The following is a 19,907-nucleotide window of genomic DNA, read 5'->3' on the forward strand; positions in this document are numbered from 1 at the left end:
GAACTGATTGTTAGTTGCCCTGAATTCACTCGTGGAGAGGGAGGGATAGAAATTAAAGGCAATAATAATAATAAATAATAATAATAAGGTTGAGAGTACAGAAATCTGGAGACAAAACGGAAGGAAAGCGTCAGTATTAATAGGATGCATTTTAGGATGCAAAAAGGAGGACCCAGAAGACACTGCAGCAAGAGGAATTGCAGAATGAAAAGCAAAAATTGTGTTACCTGCTTTATTTTTTGTGCTTTCCACAGCTAGAAAAACAAAAGACATCATTAATGGTGCTTGTCACAGCCATTCGGGGGAGCCCAGAAGCTGCAAATGCCCAGCTCATGCAAAGCAGAAGACACATTTCCATGCAGGACAATGCCATCGGTCTGTCAGCACATTCTCCCAATGCACACTGTACGGGGGTGGGGACTATGCCAGAACCAACCCATAAGGAGCAAGGTGAATGCAGAATGAATTGCGGGGGGGGGGGGGCTGGGGATTCATATTCTCCCCACCTTTTCCTCCTCAGGCCTTGCTAAATCCATTCCAAGCTCCCCACCCCATCCCACATCCAGACCAAAATGCCAAGTTAAGTTCAACTGCAGGCTTGGTCCTTGTGTGCCTCCCGAATGTGGTCCCATCTCTCTGCCCTGGTTCCTCACTGCCCTTGAGGCACAACTCAAGATGTTGGTTTTGATGGACTCTGTGTGAGTGGCTGCCCTCTCTCAGCCACAAAGCCTAGATGGCCAGCTTCCTTCCCTCCTGCTCTTCCCTCCCCCCCCAAGACCAACCCGTGGGATGCTTGGCTACCAGCTGCCCCCCCCCCCCCAAGATCCTCTGGACCCAGGTGATATTTTAGCAGCCCATTCAGCAGGTCCTGAGATGCCTGCGCTGACTCAAAAGACATCAGGACGTGCATCGCCGGGGAGGAAAATTCTGCACTGTTGCAGATCCGTTACACCATACTGCCTCCCAATTACACCAAAAGAAAAGAAAAGGGACCAAGAGGCCGACGGCGACGTAAGAGAGCAGAAGCAACAGCAGAGCCAAGCTCTGCAAGTGACAAGACACTCAGCGTTCACAGTACTTAAATAACACTTTGCCCACGTTAATTAATTAAGCCTCACCACATCCCCTGAGCTGAAGTTTCAGCTGAAGTTTAGCTGAAGCAGTCGGGAAGGATTCAGACAAAGGTCACCAAGGGGAGCCCGATCCAAAGACCCTTGTAAGAAGGGGCTCCCCACCAGGCTCATAGCTACAGTGGGGCCCGGGAGGGGCCAGGCCCATCCTTCCAACTACATGCCCCCCCCATTGGAGGGCCCCCAATCTGTCCCCTTTGCTCCCTGCCACTCTGAACAAGTAGCAGCCTTGCTGCTGGTCTTTTTGCTTCCCCCCCTCCCCTTCCCTAACACACCTTGCAGAGCAAAGGGGGGTGGGGGAGAGTCAAGAGGTCTCTGTCTCTCTGAGAGAGGGGTGCATACGAAAAGGGGGGGGGACCATAGCTGCTATGACTGCCCAAGCAAAGGGGGGTTGCTTGTGCCAAGAGCCCTGGGCTGCCAAACTCAATGGCCCCCCAGCCCCCTCCCCAAACAAATCCTTCTGTGGGCTCCACCAAACATGAAATCCTGGCTACGGCCCTGGTCCTCACAGCGCGAGGTGGGGGGCATCCACCAGGCAGAGAAGGGGCCTCTTAGGTAGACTGAGTCTGCAAGGAGGAAGCTGTTGTGGAGCAGGTGCCCCTGGGCACCACTGAGCCCGCCTATGTCACGGCTGGGGCCGGGTCAGGCAAAGTCCAGGGGCAGTCCGAGGTCTGTAGCCAGTAAGCAGGGGGATCTGAGGCACCAAATCCGAATCACTGTACAAGTATCGCAGGTCTGAGGTCCAGAAGCCGAGGTCAGGGAGTCCAGAAGTCACAAGCCAAAGTCAGGGAGTCCAGAAACCAAAGTCAAGCCGGAGTGGATGCTAGAACGTCAGGGAGATGACTAGTTGCTTTCCACAAAGCCTCCTCCCAAAGCCCACAGCTATATAGCCCTCTGCTGGCTGTTGCCCATTTGGGCTAATTGCTGGCTCAGAGAGGCAGCCAGGATCCTGTTGCAACTCAAGCATCCTTGCTCTTAGAAGGGCCAGAATCCTCTCAAAACTCAGGGAGCGTCTTGCTTGTGAGCGTGCCACCCTCCTCCGATCCCTAAAGTCCTGACGGAGGCGGTCACGCACATGCGCCACCCGAGAGGGCGAGGCAGGGGGGCTGGGATCTTCTCCAGCAGGAGGCAGGGGCACTGGTGCAGGTGGCAGGGGCACAGTTTCTTCTGCAGGCTCAACTTCCTCTGCAGGGTCCCCAGCACCCATGACAGCCTACCCCTCTCCTGGTGTCTTCCGCCAGGTGCTTTTAGAAGGTGGGCAGGGCCAAGGCCCCCCCCCCCAAGCAGGACTTCTGGACCGGCCACTGCGCGGGGGGGGGGCAGATCTGATGAGCTGTGCAGGTTGTGCTTTTAAATGCTGCTTCGGCATCAGCTGCCACCACAGCACAAAGATTTCCACCGCGTGACTGAAGGGAAGCTGTGGAAGCACAAGACAACATTTGCAAACCATATGTCCGTTTTAAATGGCATCCTGTTAAACCGTGCTTCTGCCTGACACGCTGAGGCGTTATTATTAGAAGACTGCGTGCCCTCACCCCCTGGCATTTCGTGGCTGGCGCTGACTCCTGCAGCAGCCGTTTTGTGGTTGCACCCACCCCCTGGAGGCAGAATCCCGAAGGTGGCTGCAGGGTGGGAAAGGCTGGGGGACACCTGCTGCGCTGCAAAGAAGAAGAGGAGGAGGAGGAGGCCTTTACACCTCGCTTTCCTCAACCTTCCGGAGTCCTCAAGCAGCCTAGAATCACCTCCCACAGCAGGCCCCTTGTGAGACAGGTGGGGCTGAGAGAGTTCTGAGGCTTCTCATGGAGGAGGAGAAGGGAACCAAGCCCACTTCTCCAGATTAGAGTCTGCCTGTCTGAGCCACGACACCACACTGACTCAGAGGAGTGCAACCGCACAGATTACGGCAGGGAGGAGGGCTTGTCAGCAAGGTTCCCTCTAAACTGTGGAGTCTCGTGAGCAAAAATTCTACTTCACGATCTACTGGCATTAAAGTTGTGAACCGCTGCATAAATTAGTTTGCTCTGGGGCCATTTTGCCTCAGCTGAGACAAAACTGTGTGAGCTGGAGGCTAAAAAACTGTGAGGCAGCTCACACTAACTCAGCTTAGAGGGGACGCTGCTTGTCAGGCACTGTCCTGGGGACTTTCCTAGCCCTCTCTGGAGGTCAGATGACAGCAGCAATTCCTCCCAGAGTCAAGCATGATGGAGATAACAGCAGAAGGAAAGGGTGCCGTGTTTTGCCTGCTGTGGCCAGCTCTGAAGCCACCTTCCTTGTCCTCATCAATCACTGGCCACTGGGGGCTGTTCCCCTAACTCCAGCACACTCCCAGCACACCTCTGCCACCAACACCTGCAAACTACAAACATCAAACAGATTTCTGACAGCTTCTGCCGTCAGCTCTTGCACAGCTGATCCATCCTGCCGCTTCCTGGGGGAAAGGTGCTGACATCTCACCCACCCCCTGCCCCCAACCTTGTACACGGGGATTTTAGAACATTTGCCAGAAATGATGGCCACCCCTCATCTCCTGAACAGTCAGTGTTATCAGCTGCACTCTGTCCAGATCCGCTGACCTTCTGCCTTGGGCCCTGATCCTACGAGAAGAGCTCTCTTTCATTCCAGTGCTGGGGTCCTGAGTCCATCAGCTCAGAAAAGGAGAGCTTCCCCTTGTTCTCCTTCTACAGAACTGCAGAGGACTTCTGGCTCCAGACCAGGAATCTTGAGACCAGGACCCAGCTCCAAGCCTCAATCTAAAGAAGGTCTCAACTGGAGCCTGCTGGCTCCAGAGACCAACGAGGTTTTTTGGGAGCATGAGCTTTCAAGCCAAAGCTCCTTCCATCAGATACCAGACAAAGGGAGCTTGGACTCATGCCCTGGAAACCTTGCTGGTGGGTCTCTCAGATGGAGGTCCTCTGCCACAGACCAGCACAGCCACTCTCTGTGCACTCCAAGGCAGGCTCGGAGGGCCACCAGCAGGCCTCACTCCCACAAACATCTGCAGCTGCCTCACACTGACTCAGACCCTCGGTCCCTCACGGTCAGTGCTGTCCCTGGCAGTGGCTCTCGGGGTCTCAGGCGGAGGTCCTTCACATCTCCAACCACCTGACTCCTTTGACTGGAGAGGGTGGGGGCTGAACTTGGAACCTCCTGTGTGCCAAGCAGAGGCTCTGCCACTGAGACATAGGCCCTTTTCCTCGCCCCCACATGCTCCCTCACATCCTAGAGGCCCAGGGCCAGCTCCACCATGAGACAAGAGAAGGTGCTAATTTGGGTGAGGGGCAACAGCCTCTGCCCCTCCCCTTCACCCCCCCCCTAAAAGCCAGAGCCCCCACAAAGCGCTGGCCAGCAGGGGTTCCCAGGTGCATAGCTGACCTTGCTGAGTTTCCATGCCTGGGAATGAAGAGGGCAGAGAGGGCAGGAAGAGGGTGGGTGAGCAGGGTCTCAGGTGGCACCCTTGTTGAGCTGCCAGTACCAACACCCTTCTGTGATGCCCCCAACAAGGAAGCCTCCACAGTTCAGACTGGGCGGAAGTGCTGGAATCTGGAGGGTGCACCCCCCCACGCAGGCCTCCTTCCTCATACCACGGGGACTTAGCGGTCCGTCCCTCACAGGGTCAAGAGAGTCTCTGTCAGAAATGGCCTGTCAGGCCACACCTGGGACATGGGCCATATGCTGCGCAGGGCTGAGTGACCCTTCGGCTGGAAGCAGGGGGAGATGAAAAGTGCAGTTTACTGCAAATAGGTCTCTTCGCTCTTCATCAGCTGTGTAAAAAAAAAGCCATTACTCCCCCAGAGGGATGCTGTTGGGCCTCTGGCAGATTCCTCGTCCTCTGCATTGTCTGAGCCAGCAGGGGCGGCCAGTTCCTGCTGCTAGCCTGATTGAAGGGAGAGCCCAGGAATAAATACACGTCCATTAGGATAGCAAGTCTCTTTGCACTTCTGCCACAAAAAGAGATGAGACCGTTTCCAAGCAATGAGCTGCGTCTGGGAAGGCCATGGGGGAGGGCGGGTGCGACACTGCAATGGATGCTGGGGAAGGAGATTGGGCAGAGAAGGAGAAAGCCGGTCTCTCCGGGAGTGCGCAAGCGGACTGTGAGGTCTCACGCTTGTCTCGCACACTGACCATCATCATCCCCTTTCTCAGGCAAAGGCTCTTGTGTTATATGGGTGAAGATTTCCATTTAACGCTTCCATGGGTGCCCGTGAGGAAAAGAATTCAAAAAACACAAAGCTGAGGGAAGCAGCTGCCTTGGAGGGGGGAGTGGGGGCTCAGAAAAACCAAGACAAAGGCAGACACGTTGGGGTCCTGCCAAATACCACAAGGTGCCAGAGCCCCACGAGGGTCTCAGAAGCCACAGCTCCTGCTTCAGCCTGGAGAAGACCAGAAACATCTTCCGAGGAGGTGGTGGCAGCTACAAGCATAGTCAGCTTCAAGAGGGGATTGGATAAACATCTGGAGCAGAGGTCCATCAGTGGCTATTAGCCACAGGGTGTAGATGGAACCCCATGGCGCAGAGTGGTAAAGCTGCAGTACTGCAATCGGAGCCCTCTGCTCATGACCTGAGTCCGATTCCAGTGGAAGCTGGTTCAGGTAGCCAGCTCCAGGTTGACTCAGCCTTCCATCCTTCCGAGGTCGGTAAAATGAGTCCCCAGCTTGCTGGGGGGGGGGGGGAGTGTAGATGACTGGGGAAAGCAATGGCAAACCACCCCGTAAAAAGTCTGCCGTGAAAACATTGTGAAAGCAACGTCACCCTAGAGTTGAAAATGATTGATGCTTGCACCTTTACCTTTTTATAGATGGAACTCCCTGTCTGAGGCAGTGATGCTCTATATTCTTGGTTAGGGTTAGGGGGCAACAGTGGGAGGGATTCTAGTGTCCTGGTCCCACTGGTGGATCTCCTGATGGCCCCTGAGCTTTTCTGGCCACTGTGTGACAGAGTGTTGGACTGGATGGGCCACTGGACTGATCCAACAGGGTTTCTCTCATATGTGACACAGAGTGTTGGACTGGATGGGCCACTGGCCTGATCCAACATGGCTTCTCTTATGTTCTTATGAGAACCATGGGATCATTTTTAAAAACTGGAAGGGGGCTGAAGACCATCCAGCCCAACCCTCTGCACCATGCAGGATGAGCAAGATCCCCAGACAAATCCTAATCTCTCCTTAAACCCTTCCATGGAGGGGGAGCCCACCGCGTCCCTGGGCAACCGATTGTACCCCTGAACTGCCCTCATTGTTAAAAAGGCTCTCCTAATACCCCATCAGCATCCCCCTCCCCACCTATAATTTAAACCACTATTACGAGTGCTGTCCTCCCCTGCAAACTGAAATTGTGCCCCCCCTCCCCATGATAGCCCTTCAAATATGTTTCGAAAGTAACGAGGAGCCGTTCAGGGTTGTCACGCCCCCCAGACATCTTGAAAACAGATTTAAACAAACCAATATAAGATTAGAACAAAGCAGGATTCCAGTAGCACCTTTAAGACAATTTTATTCAGAATGGAAGCTTTGTTGGCCTTCAAGGTGGCACTTGACTCCTACTTTGTTCCACTGCTTCAGACCAAGACGGCTGCCCACCTGGATCCTACATAATATAGGATTCTTGGGCACAGAGGCTGAAATTGAATCTCAACATTCAAAGGCAATAGCTCTCTGGTTACCAGATTTAGCTGGGAGACAAATCACCACGCCTTGTGTGTTGTCTCCTAGGGTAGCTGGTAAACCACAGCAGGAAAACAGAAATTTAGCAAAGAATTTTTAAAAATCACTGGAATTCCCAATTTTTCCATTCACATTTTGAATATGAAATTTTACATCAAAATTCAAAACCAAGTTGCTTGAGATTACTTGGCACCTCTTAATCCCTTTGATTTTGGCAGCTGTCAAATACTAAATTTCACCACTGTCAAAACATCCCATACTGCTGCATGTCATCTACCAGATACTGTCAAGGATAACTAAAATATCAAACACCGGATTCCAATATCACTAGATATCAAATGCCTACATAAAACAGCCTCTGCATATTTTACAAATATTCAAGTAACCTCCGCTAAATTCACAGAAGGCGATTGTTGTGAGCAAACTTGTTGGATCCAGGAAGACGGTTCCTTGAGCTTTCTGCAAACCACGCAGCAGCCATAAGAGAAGTATGAGAAATCCTTCCTGGCTAAATCAGCTTGCAACCGAAAATTTGGCACAAACCTGGGTCAGTTTGGAGCCCCTGAGTGCCTTCCCTGAACATTTACCAGACTTTTGTCCAGTTCAGCTGCTTGGGCCATTTAAATCTAACAGCTGAGCAGCATGTGTCTGTACCTGACCTGATTGGTTTAAATGGCTGCCAGTCATTTCACTGGTCAGTTTTGCTCCACACACCCCTTCGCTTCAGAGTGAGCAGAAGCAAAACGGGCCTTTGAAATGGCTGCTAGCCATTTAACTTTTCCAGGGTGATCCCCGCCCTTTCTCCCAGCTTCATCAAGCTGCAGCCAGGAGAAAGGGGGAGCCAAACTAGTCGGTTTGGGGGAATTTTGGCTCATTTCAGGGACTGCCCTGAACCAAACTGGAATTTTTAGGTTCGTGCTCATCCCTACCTGCCTGTACCCAAACAGCCCCATGTAAACATCGCCCTTACAAGAATGTGGGGAGCACTCCTGCACAGATCACACACCTCTTCCCCCAGCATGGTGCATGTGAGTAGACTGGAGAATCCCAAAGCATCCTTGATTTTATTTATTGACATTAGTTAGGGACTCAAGCCGGATTACACAGAGTGAGCCAGGACGATCACATACAGTGGGACATTCCATCACCAGCACATTAGGACTGGAGAAGCCTGGAACCACCAGAAAGAACTGAAGCAGAGCAGAAGTATTTACAGGGCACATTAAACGGTACAGAAATTACACATCTAGGACCCTACTTACAGTAAGCTAAACACAGCAGTATGGACCACAGTCCTCAATCATCTACCCAAGCAAGTTTGTAAAACCATTTTGTGCTGTGCTGTCAGGTTCTGTGCAGCTCTCACCAACTCAGCCTCTTTGATTTGAGCCAAATAAGGATGTTATTGAAGAGATGCATGTTCACAACAAGACGTTCCTTGTTAGAACTGATCTTAGAAGGGAGGACCAGAAACTTATACTCTACATATGACAGTTAAAGACATCAGCAACCAAGGTGCACAAAATTGGTGGTAAGCATTTGAATTATGTGCTCAATCTCCCCCCCCCCCCCGCAATAGTCACTGTTTTATTTGCAAATAAGACTCCAAGCAGGTAACCACCTGCCTCTCAAGGCTGAATAGAGAAAAGGGAGGCCATGGCACATCCCAGTCCACTCTAAGATTATATCAGCAGGAGAATGAGCAAAGCAAAGCAAAGCCAATCAGCAATTACATTGTAAGAGTTAACACGTGAGAGACTTATATGGAATGCATACAATAGATGAAATCTAATCACAATCACAATATTAATAATCAGCACTGGCAACTGGCTGACATACAATCAATGGCCTAAAATCAACGGCAAGAAGCCTCTTCTTGACAAGCGCAGCCCTTGGAACACACCAGAGGTTCATCTGATCCATTCATTCACTGATTTGCTTAGTTGTTGGCCATGAACTCAGCAACCACTGGATCTGTGGGCCCTTCTGCTGCCATGTGAACTTCTCAGAGAGACTCCATCTCCCCCCCATCCATTACCTCTTTGTTGGTGACTCCTGGGGGCAAAGTCCCATGCTTAAAATCCTCCAGCAACTGCACAGCTTCTTTAAGGCGACTCTGCAAGCAACAAGCAAAGGAGTTATTAAAAAGCCACTCTGGGGAAAAGGAAAATACAGCAGTCAGCGTCAGGTTGTCTCTTATAGTGGAGCTGTCAGATGCTTCCAAGGCTACTAGATTCACTTCAGGGTCACTTAGCTGGATTCTAGAATTAGGTGAGCTCTCTCTATTGGTTTTGCACGTGGCATGGTCTACTTCGCCATCAAGTGGGCTAAAAAGGGGAATCCTGAGAAAGGAAAATTGGTTCCATTGTGTATTTCCATTCTGGGTTGCAAAGGGGTGGGTCAGCGCCCACTTCGGTCGCAGTGAGGCTTTTGGTGAATCCAGAGGGAGGGGCTCTTGGAAAGCCCCTACTAGGGAAAACCATACGCATTAATCCAGTAGTGTCAAATGTTCACCCCAGGGGGCTTCAATCAGGCTCACCAGAAACTGGCCCTCGTCTGCTTCCTTCTCCCTCATCTGCTTCCTTCAGTCACCATTTTTTAATTCTCCCCTATGATGAAGCAGCCGAGCAAGGCAGCCATTTGCTCTTTCCCTCTTCCCCCCTCCCTCTTCCCAAAGAGAGGAGAACCTCAGCCAGTGGAGGAGCTTGGCTCTGTAGCTCTGCTTTGTGATCAACCATACTGCAGAGTTACTGACCCAAGCCTTTGGTGTAGTGGTTAAGTGTGTGGACTCTTATCTGGGAGAACCAGGTTTGATTCCCCACTCCTCCACTTGCAGCTGCTGGAATGGCCTTGGGTCAGCCATAGCCCTGGCAGAGGTTGTCCTTGAAAGGGCAGCTGCTGTGAGAGCCCTCTCCAGCCCCACCCACCTCACAGGGTGTCTGTTGTGGGGGGAGAAGACATAGGAGATTGTAAGCCGCTCCGAGTCTCTGATTCAGGGAGAAGGGCGGGGTATAAATCTGCAATTCTTCTTCTTCTTCCTTCTATTGGCTGAGGCTCCTCCCCCTACTCGTACCCAGGGGAGGGAGGTAAAGAGGGAGAGCTTCCTTTGCCCAGTTCCCTCCATCGATCACACGAGAGAGATACAAAGAAAGTACATTTAAGACAAACAATGTTTTATTCAATGTATGAGTTTTTTGCCTTGCTACACAGAGAGAGAGAGAGAGAGAGAGAGAGAGAGAGAGAGAGTTTTGTTGGCCTGTTATGTCAGGGTTCTCCTGGGTGCAACTGGATTTGCCTCCCTCTTTTCATTGTATTCATGTCTTCATGATCCAGAAAAGGATTAGGCTGAGAGTGTGTCCAGACCAAGTTCACCCAGCACATTTGCTTTAGTTTTTCTTTCACATTTCACATTTTTTATTTCCTTTGATTGACTGGGGATTTTGAATTTAGTCAGTAGGCTGATACTGACCATTATAGATGGCTGTCTCTCTATTTTTGCACTGTCAGAAGTTGTAGTTGTTTTTCTGGGGAAGACAGACACGTAGCCCATAGTCTGTGTCATGGTGCCTTCACATGTACATGAAGCAATTTATGTACAAAAGCTCACAATGCCCAGCCATTTCATGTTTTCCTCTGGGTCTTGACCATAAGATTTCCTCCAGCTGTCAGTCCCAGGGTGGTACCACATACCATTTAAGCCACAGTTCCCGGAGCCTAGGGCTTTCTGCCAATATATAACATCTGGAGAAATTAAGGTATCAGAACCCAAATGCTAGGAAAAGATAGAGACTGTCTAGCACCCAGTCCTGTTCCCCCCGCCCCACAGAAGAGTCCTCAGCGTCACTGAGGAAGCAGGTCCCACAGGCAGGATCCAGCAATTGTCTCTAGGGATGCTGAGTCCCCAGAATGAACCATGTCTGGCCCATAATCCCAAATTGTTACAGACAAACGGAGAAACATCTCCAACTGCAGTGGAATGCCTCGGGCAGTGTTATATTTTGCAGAGGTCTTTCCTCTCCCGAAACCCCAATCTCCCCAGAATCCATCGCCAAACCTCTTGGAATTTTCCAACCTATAATTGACAATTCTATTCCCGGGGTCCCTTCCTGGTTCACTCCTTTCAGCAACTCCCTCTTGTCCTTGCAATCCACCTGCAAGACAGTCACAACCCACTTTTAGGTTCTGGCCCAATTCGAGGACTGCTGCTCTAAACAGCAAGGAAACCCACCAGAACAGCTGACTGGTATCTCGGCCCCCATCCAAAGCCTTTTGACATAGTGCTCTTCGCTTCCTCAGAGAGCCACAGCCAGAAGGGCCCGTGTTTGAGCTGCAGCCAAACTGATGGGCTTGGCAAAGGAACAAGTGGGAGAAACTGCTGAGCGGAGCTGACCTGGGTCTGCACCCAGCAAGGCCGAGAAGGGCTCTCACAGTCAGAGCCAAGCCTGGGGGAAAGGGTAGCCGGTGAAGCTGTTTTGGAAAGAGTGGGACACGACTGCAGCTACAAGCAAGGATCTCAGTCTCTCTCTCTCATCTGCTTCAAAATGCTGCCTCTCAATCTGGCTGAAACAAAAGAAGATTCTTTACAAAGAATATCCCTCTCACCTGCAACCAAAACCCCAACCTGAGAACTTCCTTCATTTGACATAGAGAAGCCGCCTCATCCTGGCTCAGGCAGCCGACTGCAATGAAGGTTACAAAAAAGCTGCCATTCCTCACAGAAGGAGGTCAACATGTTTCCCTGCCTCTAGAGAGCCAGTCTGGTGCAGTGGTTAAGTGTGCAGACTCTTATCTGGGAGAACCAGGTTGGATTCCCCACTCCTCCACTTGCAGCTGCTGGAATGGCCTTGGGTCAGCCAGAGCTCTCTTATCTGGGAGAATGGGGTTGGATTCCCCACTCCTCCTCTTGCATCTGCTGGAATGGCCTTGGGTCAGCCAGAGCTCTCTTATCTGGGAGAACCGGGTTGGATTCCCCACTCCTCCACCTGCAGCTGCTGGAATGGCCTTGGGTCAGCCAGAGCTCTCTTATCTGGGAGAACCATGTTTGATTCCCCACTCCTCCACTTGCACCTGCTGGAATGGCCTTGGGTCAGCCATAGCTCTCTTATCTGGGAGAACCGGGTTGGATTCCCCACTCCTCCACTTGCACCTGCTGGAATGACCTTGGATCAGCCAGAGCTCTGGCAGGCGTTGTCCTTGAAAGGGCAGCTTCTGTCAGAGCTCTCTCAGCCCCACCCACCTCACAAGGTGTCTGTTGGGGGGGGGGAGGTAAAGGTATAAGCCACTCTGAGACTCTGTAAATCTGCAGTCTTCTTCTTCTATTTCCCAGTGAAATAACTCCCCCTCCCATCAGAAACTAGAGAATTTTTTAAAAACACATTTATTTGCCAGATCTAGTGCAAGTTTTGTGGGGAAATACTCCTCAGCCAGTTTTGCTTCGCTTTGGCCTCAACATGCAACCAGCGGTCAAGAATTCACCATTTCAGAAAAGGACGTTAAAACTGGCAACCGATTATTCGATTTGCAAAAGAGGAAAAAAGAATAAATTTTAGGAAATGTGTAGAAGTAGGAAAGGGGGTAGATAAGCCAAATAAAAACAATGACACCTGCTTTCAAAGGAAGCAATGCAATCAGTGTTCAATTAGCCAAGGAGCAATGGCAGGAACTGATGTACCATTACCCGTATTCTTCCACGTCCCTCCCCTTTCCTATACTGAGCCCAAAAACAATTTCTATTCTCAAAAAATCAAGAAAACCCCACTAAATTCAGCTCAAAGTACTTTAAGCACTAATTGAGGCAACACATATTTTCTGAATATAATTTATTGGTTAAAACTGACATTTTAATATGATAATTACAGAGTGACAGTTGCTGTAATTACTTTCTTCTGTTGCTTCTCTCTGTCTTAAGTAAACTGTGCAAATTATTCGGGTCCTTCTGTCTGTGATTCGGCCATTTTGTTAAATCTAACTAGTGATAAACTTGCATTTAACAAAAATAAGAAGAAGAGGTAAGAACCAGCACTTTGAATTGTGCCCAGGAAGAGATGGGGAGCCGGTCCAGAACTTCCAGCACTGGGGTGACGGAATACCTGCAACCAGTCCCCAACTATGGTTTGGTTGCCATATTATGGATCAGCTGATCAGCTGCCGGTTGTGTACCGTGTTCGCTATAAAGTGCTGGTTATCACCTTTAAAGCCCTATATGGCCGAGGACCTGCCTACCTAAGGGACCGCCTCTCCCCATATGTTCCCCAGAGAGCACTGAGATCCAGCTCTCAAAATCTTTTAACAATCCCTGGGCCAAGAGAGGCTAGATTGAAGACAACCAGGGAGCAAGCCTTCTCAGTAATGGCCCCTCGATGGTGGAATCATCTTCCAGAGATGGTACGAGCCCTGCGGGACCTGAACCAATTCCGCAGGGCTTGCAAAACATTTCTTTTCCAGCTTGCTTTTGAGACAGAACCTGACTAATTTGACGTGTAGCCATTTAGCCATCTTGTGGATATTATGACTTACAGTATTTTATAGCACCTATTTTATCTATTTTAAATAATTTATTATGTAATTGATTATATTTAAAACTGTTGTTTACATTGTTTTACTTGAATCATGGAATTCCATGTCTGTGAGCCGCCCTGAGCCCGCCTTGGCGGGGGAGGGCGGGATACAAAAATAAATTTATTATTATTATTAAGTTTCCAGAACATATTCAAATGAAACCCAACAGGGAGTGCATTACTGTAATCGAACCAGGGGTCAGCTCATAGAAAAAAGAGGTGCCAGAGCTCAATTTAATTTAATTTAATTTTTCAATTTATACCCTGCCCTATCTGACTGACCAAGAGAGAGATCTTGGGGTCGTGGTAGATAACTCGCTGAAAATGTAAAGACAGTGTGTGATTGCAATAAAAAAGGCCAACGCCATGCTGGGAATTATTAGGAAGGGAATTGAAAACAAATCAGCCAGTATCATAACGCCCCTGTATAAATCGACGGTGTGGTCTCATTGGGAATACTGTGTACGATTCTGGTCACCGCAGAAGGATATTATAGCATTGGAAAAAGTGCAGAAAAGGGCTACTAGAATGATTAAAGGTTTGGAACACTTTCCCTATGAAGAAAGGTTAAAACGCTTGGGGCTCTTTAGCTTGGAGAAACGTCGACTGCGGGGTGACATGATAAGAGGTTTACAAGATAATGCATAGGATGGAGAAAGTAGAAAAAGAAGTACTTTTCTCCCTTTCCTCACGATACAAGAACTCGTGGGCATTCAATGAAATTGCTGAGCAGTCAGGTTAAAACGGATAAAAGGAAGTACTTCTTCACCCAAAGGGTGATTAACATGTGGAATTCACTGCCACAGGAGGTGGTGGTGGCTGCAAGCATAGCCAGCTTCTAGAGGGGATTGGATAAAAATATGGAGCAGAAGTCCATCAGTGGCTATTAGCCACAGTATGTGTGTGTGTGTGTGTGTGTGTGTGTGTGTAGGCCACTGTGTGACACAGAGTGTTGGATTGGATGGGCCGTTGGCCTGATCCAACATGGCTTCTCTTATGTTCTTATGAGACACATAGTGTTGGACTGGATGGGCCAATGGCCTGATCCAACATGGCTTCTCTTATGTTCTTATCCCCCAAGTGGGCTCAGGGTGGCTTACAACACTAAAACAAGATTAAAATAAACCACATCAAAATTAAACAGCATCATAACTACATACATGTCAAATCAAATCAGAAAACAGGAACCCATCAGCACAACTCCTTTGCATATGCCACACACCCCTGACATCACCAGAAGGTGTACTAAATTATATCAGTTCAGCATCTACCTTAAAAGGCTTCTTGAATTATAATTGTCATAATAAAACCTTATTCGCATCATAATTTTTCAATAATTTCCTCCTACGTCCCCGGGACCGACATACCTGTGGGACCGCCTCTTCCCCTACGAGCCCCGAAGATTGCTGCGATCGGCCAGCCCAGCTGCTGAGCAATGCCATCGGAAGGACCACTAACAGATCCACAGAAGAACTAGGACACCATCATAATCTGACTCGCCGATACCAACATTCTTGAATAGCACCAAATATGTAGTTTTAAATTCTTTAATTGTTAAGTTTTATTGTTTTGAAAATTGTAACTGGAAACTGTTGTTTTTAACATGACTGCCAGCCGCCCCGAGTCCGCTCACAGAAAGCGCGGGATATAAATCTAAGATAAATGAAGATGAAGATGAAGATATTGGATTTATATCCCGCCCTCCACTCTGAAGAGTCTCAGAGCGGCTCACAATCTCCTTCCCCTTCCTCCCCCACAACAGACACCCTGTGAGGTAGATGAAGATATTGGATTTATATCCCGCCCTCCACTCCGAAGAGTCTCAGAGCGGCTCACAATCTCCTTTACCTTCCTCCCCCACAACAGACACCCTGTGAGGTAGATGAAGATATTGGATTTATATCCCGCCTTCCACTCCAAAGAGTCTCAGAGCAGCTCACAATCTCCTTTACCTTCCTCCCCCACAACAGACACCCTGTGAGGTAGATGAAGATACTGGATTTATATCTCGCCCTCCACTCCGAAGAGTCTCAGAGCAGCTCACAATCGCCTTTCCCTTCCTCCCCCACAACAGACACCCTGTGAGGTAGATGAAGATACTGGATTTATATCTCGCCCTCCACTCCGAAGAGTCTCAGAGCAGCTCACAATCGCCTTTCCCTTCCTCCCCCACAACAGACACCCTGTGAGGTAGATGAAGACATTGGATTTATATCCCGCCCTCCACTCCAAAGAGTCTCAGAGCGGCTCACAATCTCCTTTCCCTTCCTCCCCCACAACAGACACCCTGTGAGGTAGATGAAGATATTGGATTTATATCCCGCCCTCCACTCCGAAGAGTCTCAGAGCGGCTCACAATCTCCTTTCCCTTCCTCCCCCACAACAGACACCCTGTGAGGTAGATGAAGACATTGGATTTATATCCCGCCCTCCACTCCAAAGAGTCTCAGAGCGGCTCACAATCTCCTTTCCCTTCCTCCCCCACAACAGACACCCTGTGAGGTAGATGAAGATATTGGATTTATATCCCGCCCTCCACTCCGAAGAGTCTCAGAGCGGCTCACAATCTCCTTTCCCTTCCTCCCCCACAACAGACACCCTGTGAGGTAGATGAAGACATTGGATTTATATCCCGCCCTCCACTCCAAAGAGTCTCAGAGCGGCTCACAATCTCCTTTCCCTTCCTCCCCCACAACAGACACCCTGTGAGGTAGATGAAGATATTGGATTTATATCCCGCCCTCCACTCCGAAGAGTCTCAGAGCGGCTCACAATCTCCTTTACCTTCCCCCCCCCCCCACAACAGACACACTGTAAGGTGGGTGGGGCTGGAAAGGGCTCTCTCAGCAGCTGCCCTTTCAAGGACAACCTCTGCCAGAGCTATGGCTGACCCAAGGCCATTCCAGCAGGTGCAAGTGGAGGAGTGGGGAATCAAACCCGGTTCTCCCAGATAAGAGTCCGCACACTTAACCACTACACCAAACTGGCTCTCCTGATGATGATAATAAATGATATATTTATCATATATAAATAAATGAAATAGCTGAGGGGATGCTGAATTTCCCTAGACTGTTTGTCTTGGGGGACTTTAATGACTTCCACACTTGGGGCAGCCTCAGACTTCATGGCTGCCGTGGCAACGCTGGGACTCTCCCAGGCGGTATCAACCGACCCCCATGCACAAAGCAGGAATTTTCTTTCCGCTTGGTTCAAGTGCAACATAACCGTCCCTAGGCATAAACCTAAAAGGCAGGGAATGACTTACAGTACAATAAAGTGAGAGGCTGCAAGGAGAGAGGCAGGGGAATTATCCAAGAGCCACTTTGTCTTTTGGGAGCTGGTCCTGCCCCAGGAAAATGTCCCTACTTCCTGCCAAAAGCCAAACAAATGGGATTTTTCTGCTTGGTATTCCCAAAACTGCCTGTGCTTGTTATGCAGAGGGTATCTGGCGCTGGAATTCTCACAAGAGCCTTCCAAATGATCTGCATGCGTACCCTGTGCTACTTTCAGTAAGAATTCGGAACACTCCCCCCCCCACCCCATGAATGGTTCTGTGTCCCTCCGTCTACTAATGAGGAAATCTCAACAGTTACTATAACAACCCTGGCCAAAACCCATCCTTTTGCTGAACAGGACCAGTGCCACAAACAAACCAAAATGTTTAATCTGTACTTTAGACAGTTGTGGATGCCTTATAAATATCTTTCACTTGGCACCAAATCAACATCTTTTTAAAAAGCCTTTTTGCAGAGAATTGTAGACAAACGTTCAGGGTTGCTAAAAATCATGCAACGTTTCACAAGCGAGAGAGCAGAAGGGGGCAGAGTGGGAGCCCCTCCCTTCCCCAGGACCCCATTCTGCCCCCCACCAGTTTTGGGACGCCATCCAAACACCAACTCCCACTGGGCACGGGGACAAGATATTTATGCACAAAGAACCACCAGAGCCCTCCTGGACACAGAAATGAGATCTGCCCTTTCTTTTAGCTCCTCTTTCTCAGCTGGTGGTCTGTAGACCCTACGGAGTCTTCTCAGCTATGCCAGCTAGCCTCTGGCTGCCCAGTTCCACTGCTTTCCCTCCTTTCTCCACTGCTCACAGGAGTCACCAGCATCCTAGTCCCCATGACCTGGTCCCCTCACCAGACGGGGGATAAGAACACCCCAGAATCATTGAAGAACATCTGAAGAACCATCTTCTTCCATGTGTCCTTGCCCAGGAACCGAGATCATAGGGACACGCCCTTTGGACTGCCCCGCTGGCCGCAGACGCTCCTCTGGTTGCCTTCTCAGTGGCAGCCCCACTGTTATGGAACAACCACCCCAGGGAGGTCCACCTAGCTCCCCTCTCTCTGTCTCAGGAGGCAGCTGAAGATGGTCTTACTAATAATGGCATTTGATGAAGAAGAAGAAGAAGAAGATGTTGGATTTATATCCCGCCCTCCACTCCGAAGAGTCTCAGAGCGGCTCACAATCTCCTTTCCCTTCCTCCCCCACAACAGACACCCTGTGAGGTAGATGAAGATACTGGATTTATATCCCGCCCTCCACTCCGAAGAGTCTCAGAGCGGCTCACAATCTCCTTTCCCTTCCCCCCCACAACAGACACCCTGTGAGGTAGATGAAGATATTGGATTTATATCCCGCCCTCCACTCCGAAGAGTCTCAGAGCGGCTCACAATCTCCTTCCCCTTCCTCCCCCACAACAGACACCCTGTGAGGTAGATGAAGATATTGGATTTATATCCTGCCCTCCACTCCAAAGAGTCTCAGAGCGGCTCACAATCTCCTTTACCTTCCTCCCCCACAACAGACACCCTGTGAGGTAGATGAAGATATTGGATTTATATCCCGCCCTCCACTCCGAAGAGTCTCAGAGCGGCTCACAATCTCCTTTACCTTCCTCCCCCACAACAGACACCCTGTGAGGTAGATGAAGATACTGGATTGATATCCCGCCCTCCACTCCGAAGAGAGCGGCTCACAGTCTCCTTTCCCTTCCTCCCCCACAACAGACACCCTGTGAGGTAGATGAAGATACTGGATTTATATCCCGCCCTCCACTCCGAAGAGTCTCAGAGCGGCTCACAGTCTCCTTTCCCTTCCTCCCCCACAACAGACACCCTGTGAGGTAGATGAAGATATTGGATTTATATCCCGCCCTCCACTTCGAAGAGTCTCAGAGCAGCTCACAATCTCCTTTCCCTTCCTCCCCCACAACAGACACCCTGTGAGGTAGATGAAGATACTGGATTTATATCCCGCCCTCCACTCCGAAGAGTCTCAGAGCGGCTCACAGTCTCCTTTCCCTTCCTCCCCCACAACAGACACCCTGTGAGGTAGATGAAGATACTGGATTTATATCCCGCCCTCCACTCCGAAGAGTCTCAGAGCGGCTCACAATCTCCTTTACCTTCCTCCCTCACAACAGACACTCTGTGAGGTAGATGAAGATATTGGATTTATATCCCGCCCTCCACTCCGAAGAGTCTCAGAGCAGCTCACAATCTCCTTTCCCTTCCTCCCCCACAACAGACACCCTGTGAGGTAGATGAAGATACTGGATTTATATCCCGCCCTCCACTCCGAAGAGTCTCAGAGCGGCTCACAATCTCCTTTATCTTCCTCCCCCACAACAGACACCCTGTGAGGTGGGTGGGGCTGAGAGGGCTCTCACAGCAGCTGCCCTTTCAAGGACAACCTCTGCCAGAGCTACGGCTGACCCAAGGCCATGCTAGCAGCTGCAAGTGGAGGAGTGGGGAATCAAACCCGGTTCTCCCAGATAAGAGAGCTCTGGCTGACCCAAGGCCATTCCAGCAGGTGCAAGTGGAGCAGTGGGGAATCCAACCCGGTTCTCCCAGATAAGAGAGCTCTGGCTGACCCAAGGCCATTCCAGCAGGTGCAAGTGGAGGAGTGGGGAATCAAACCCGGTTCTCCCAGATAAGAGAGCTCTGGCTGACCCAAGGCCATTCCAGCAGGTGCAAGTGGAGCAGTGGGGAATCCAACCCGGTTCTCCCAGATAAGAGAGCTCTGGCTGACCCAAGGCCATGCTAGCAGCTGCAAGTGGAGGAGTGGGGAATCAAACCCGGTTCTCCCAGATAAGAGAGCTCTGGCTGACCCAAGGCCATTCCAGCAGGTGCAAGTGGAGCAGTGGGGAATCCAACCCGGTTCTCCCAGATAAGAGAGCTCTGGCTGACCCAAGGCCATTCCAGCAGCTGCAAGGGGAGGAGTGGGGAATCAAACCCGGTTCTCCCAGATAAGAGAGCTCTGGCTGACCCAAGGCCATTCCAGCAGCTGCAAGGGGAGGAGTGGGGAATCAAACCCGGTTCTCCCAGATAAGAGTCCGCACACTTAACCACTACACCAAACCGGCTCTCCATTGATCCATTCTGCTGCCTCCTGGCAGTTTTAAATTACTGATTTTTAACTAGTTTTTTATGGTGTTTTATGATTATTTTATTTTGTTTTATTATTATTTACACAGCAAACAGCCTTGAATTCCTACAAGGTAGAAAGAGTGCTAATAACATGTTAAAAATAAATAAACAAACAAGGCAGGCT

At 50.0% G+C, this 19,907-nt stretch overlaps 1 protein-coding gene across 4 annotated transcripts in view; it reads right to left on the reverse strand.

Moving 5' to 3' along the window:
• The window catches only part of SFXN5 (sideroflexin 5), a 120,504-nt gene that overhangs the window by 55,912 nt on the left and 44,685 nt on the right, over window positions 1–19,907 (reverse strand). For 2 of the 4 annotated variants that reach the window (XM_060246102.1, XM_060246103.1), the window contains exons 3-4: window positions 8,832–8,909; window positions 228–254 (exon numbers count right to left, since the gene is read on the reverse strand). In XM_060246102.1, coding sequence (XP_060102085.1) covers window positions 228–254; window positions 8,832–8,909 — 105 coding nt within the window. The remainder of the gene's footprint in view (window positions 1–227; window positions 255–8,831; window positions 8,910–19,907) is intronic. The other 2 variants (XM_060246106.1, XM_060246104.1) reach the window with 1 other exon arrangement.

Source organism: Heteronotia binoei, chromosome 9, assembly GCF_032191835.1.
Source record: "Heteronotia binoei isolate CCM8104 ecotype False Entrance Well chromosome 9, APGP_CSIRO_Hbin_v1, whole genome shotgun sequence".
In the NCBI taxonomy this organism is placed as follows: Eukaryota; Metazoa; Chordata; class Lepidosauria; order Squamata; family Gekkonidae; genus Heteronotia; species Heteronotia binoei.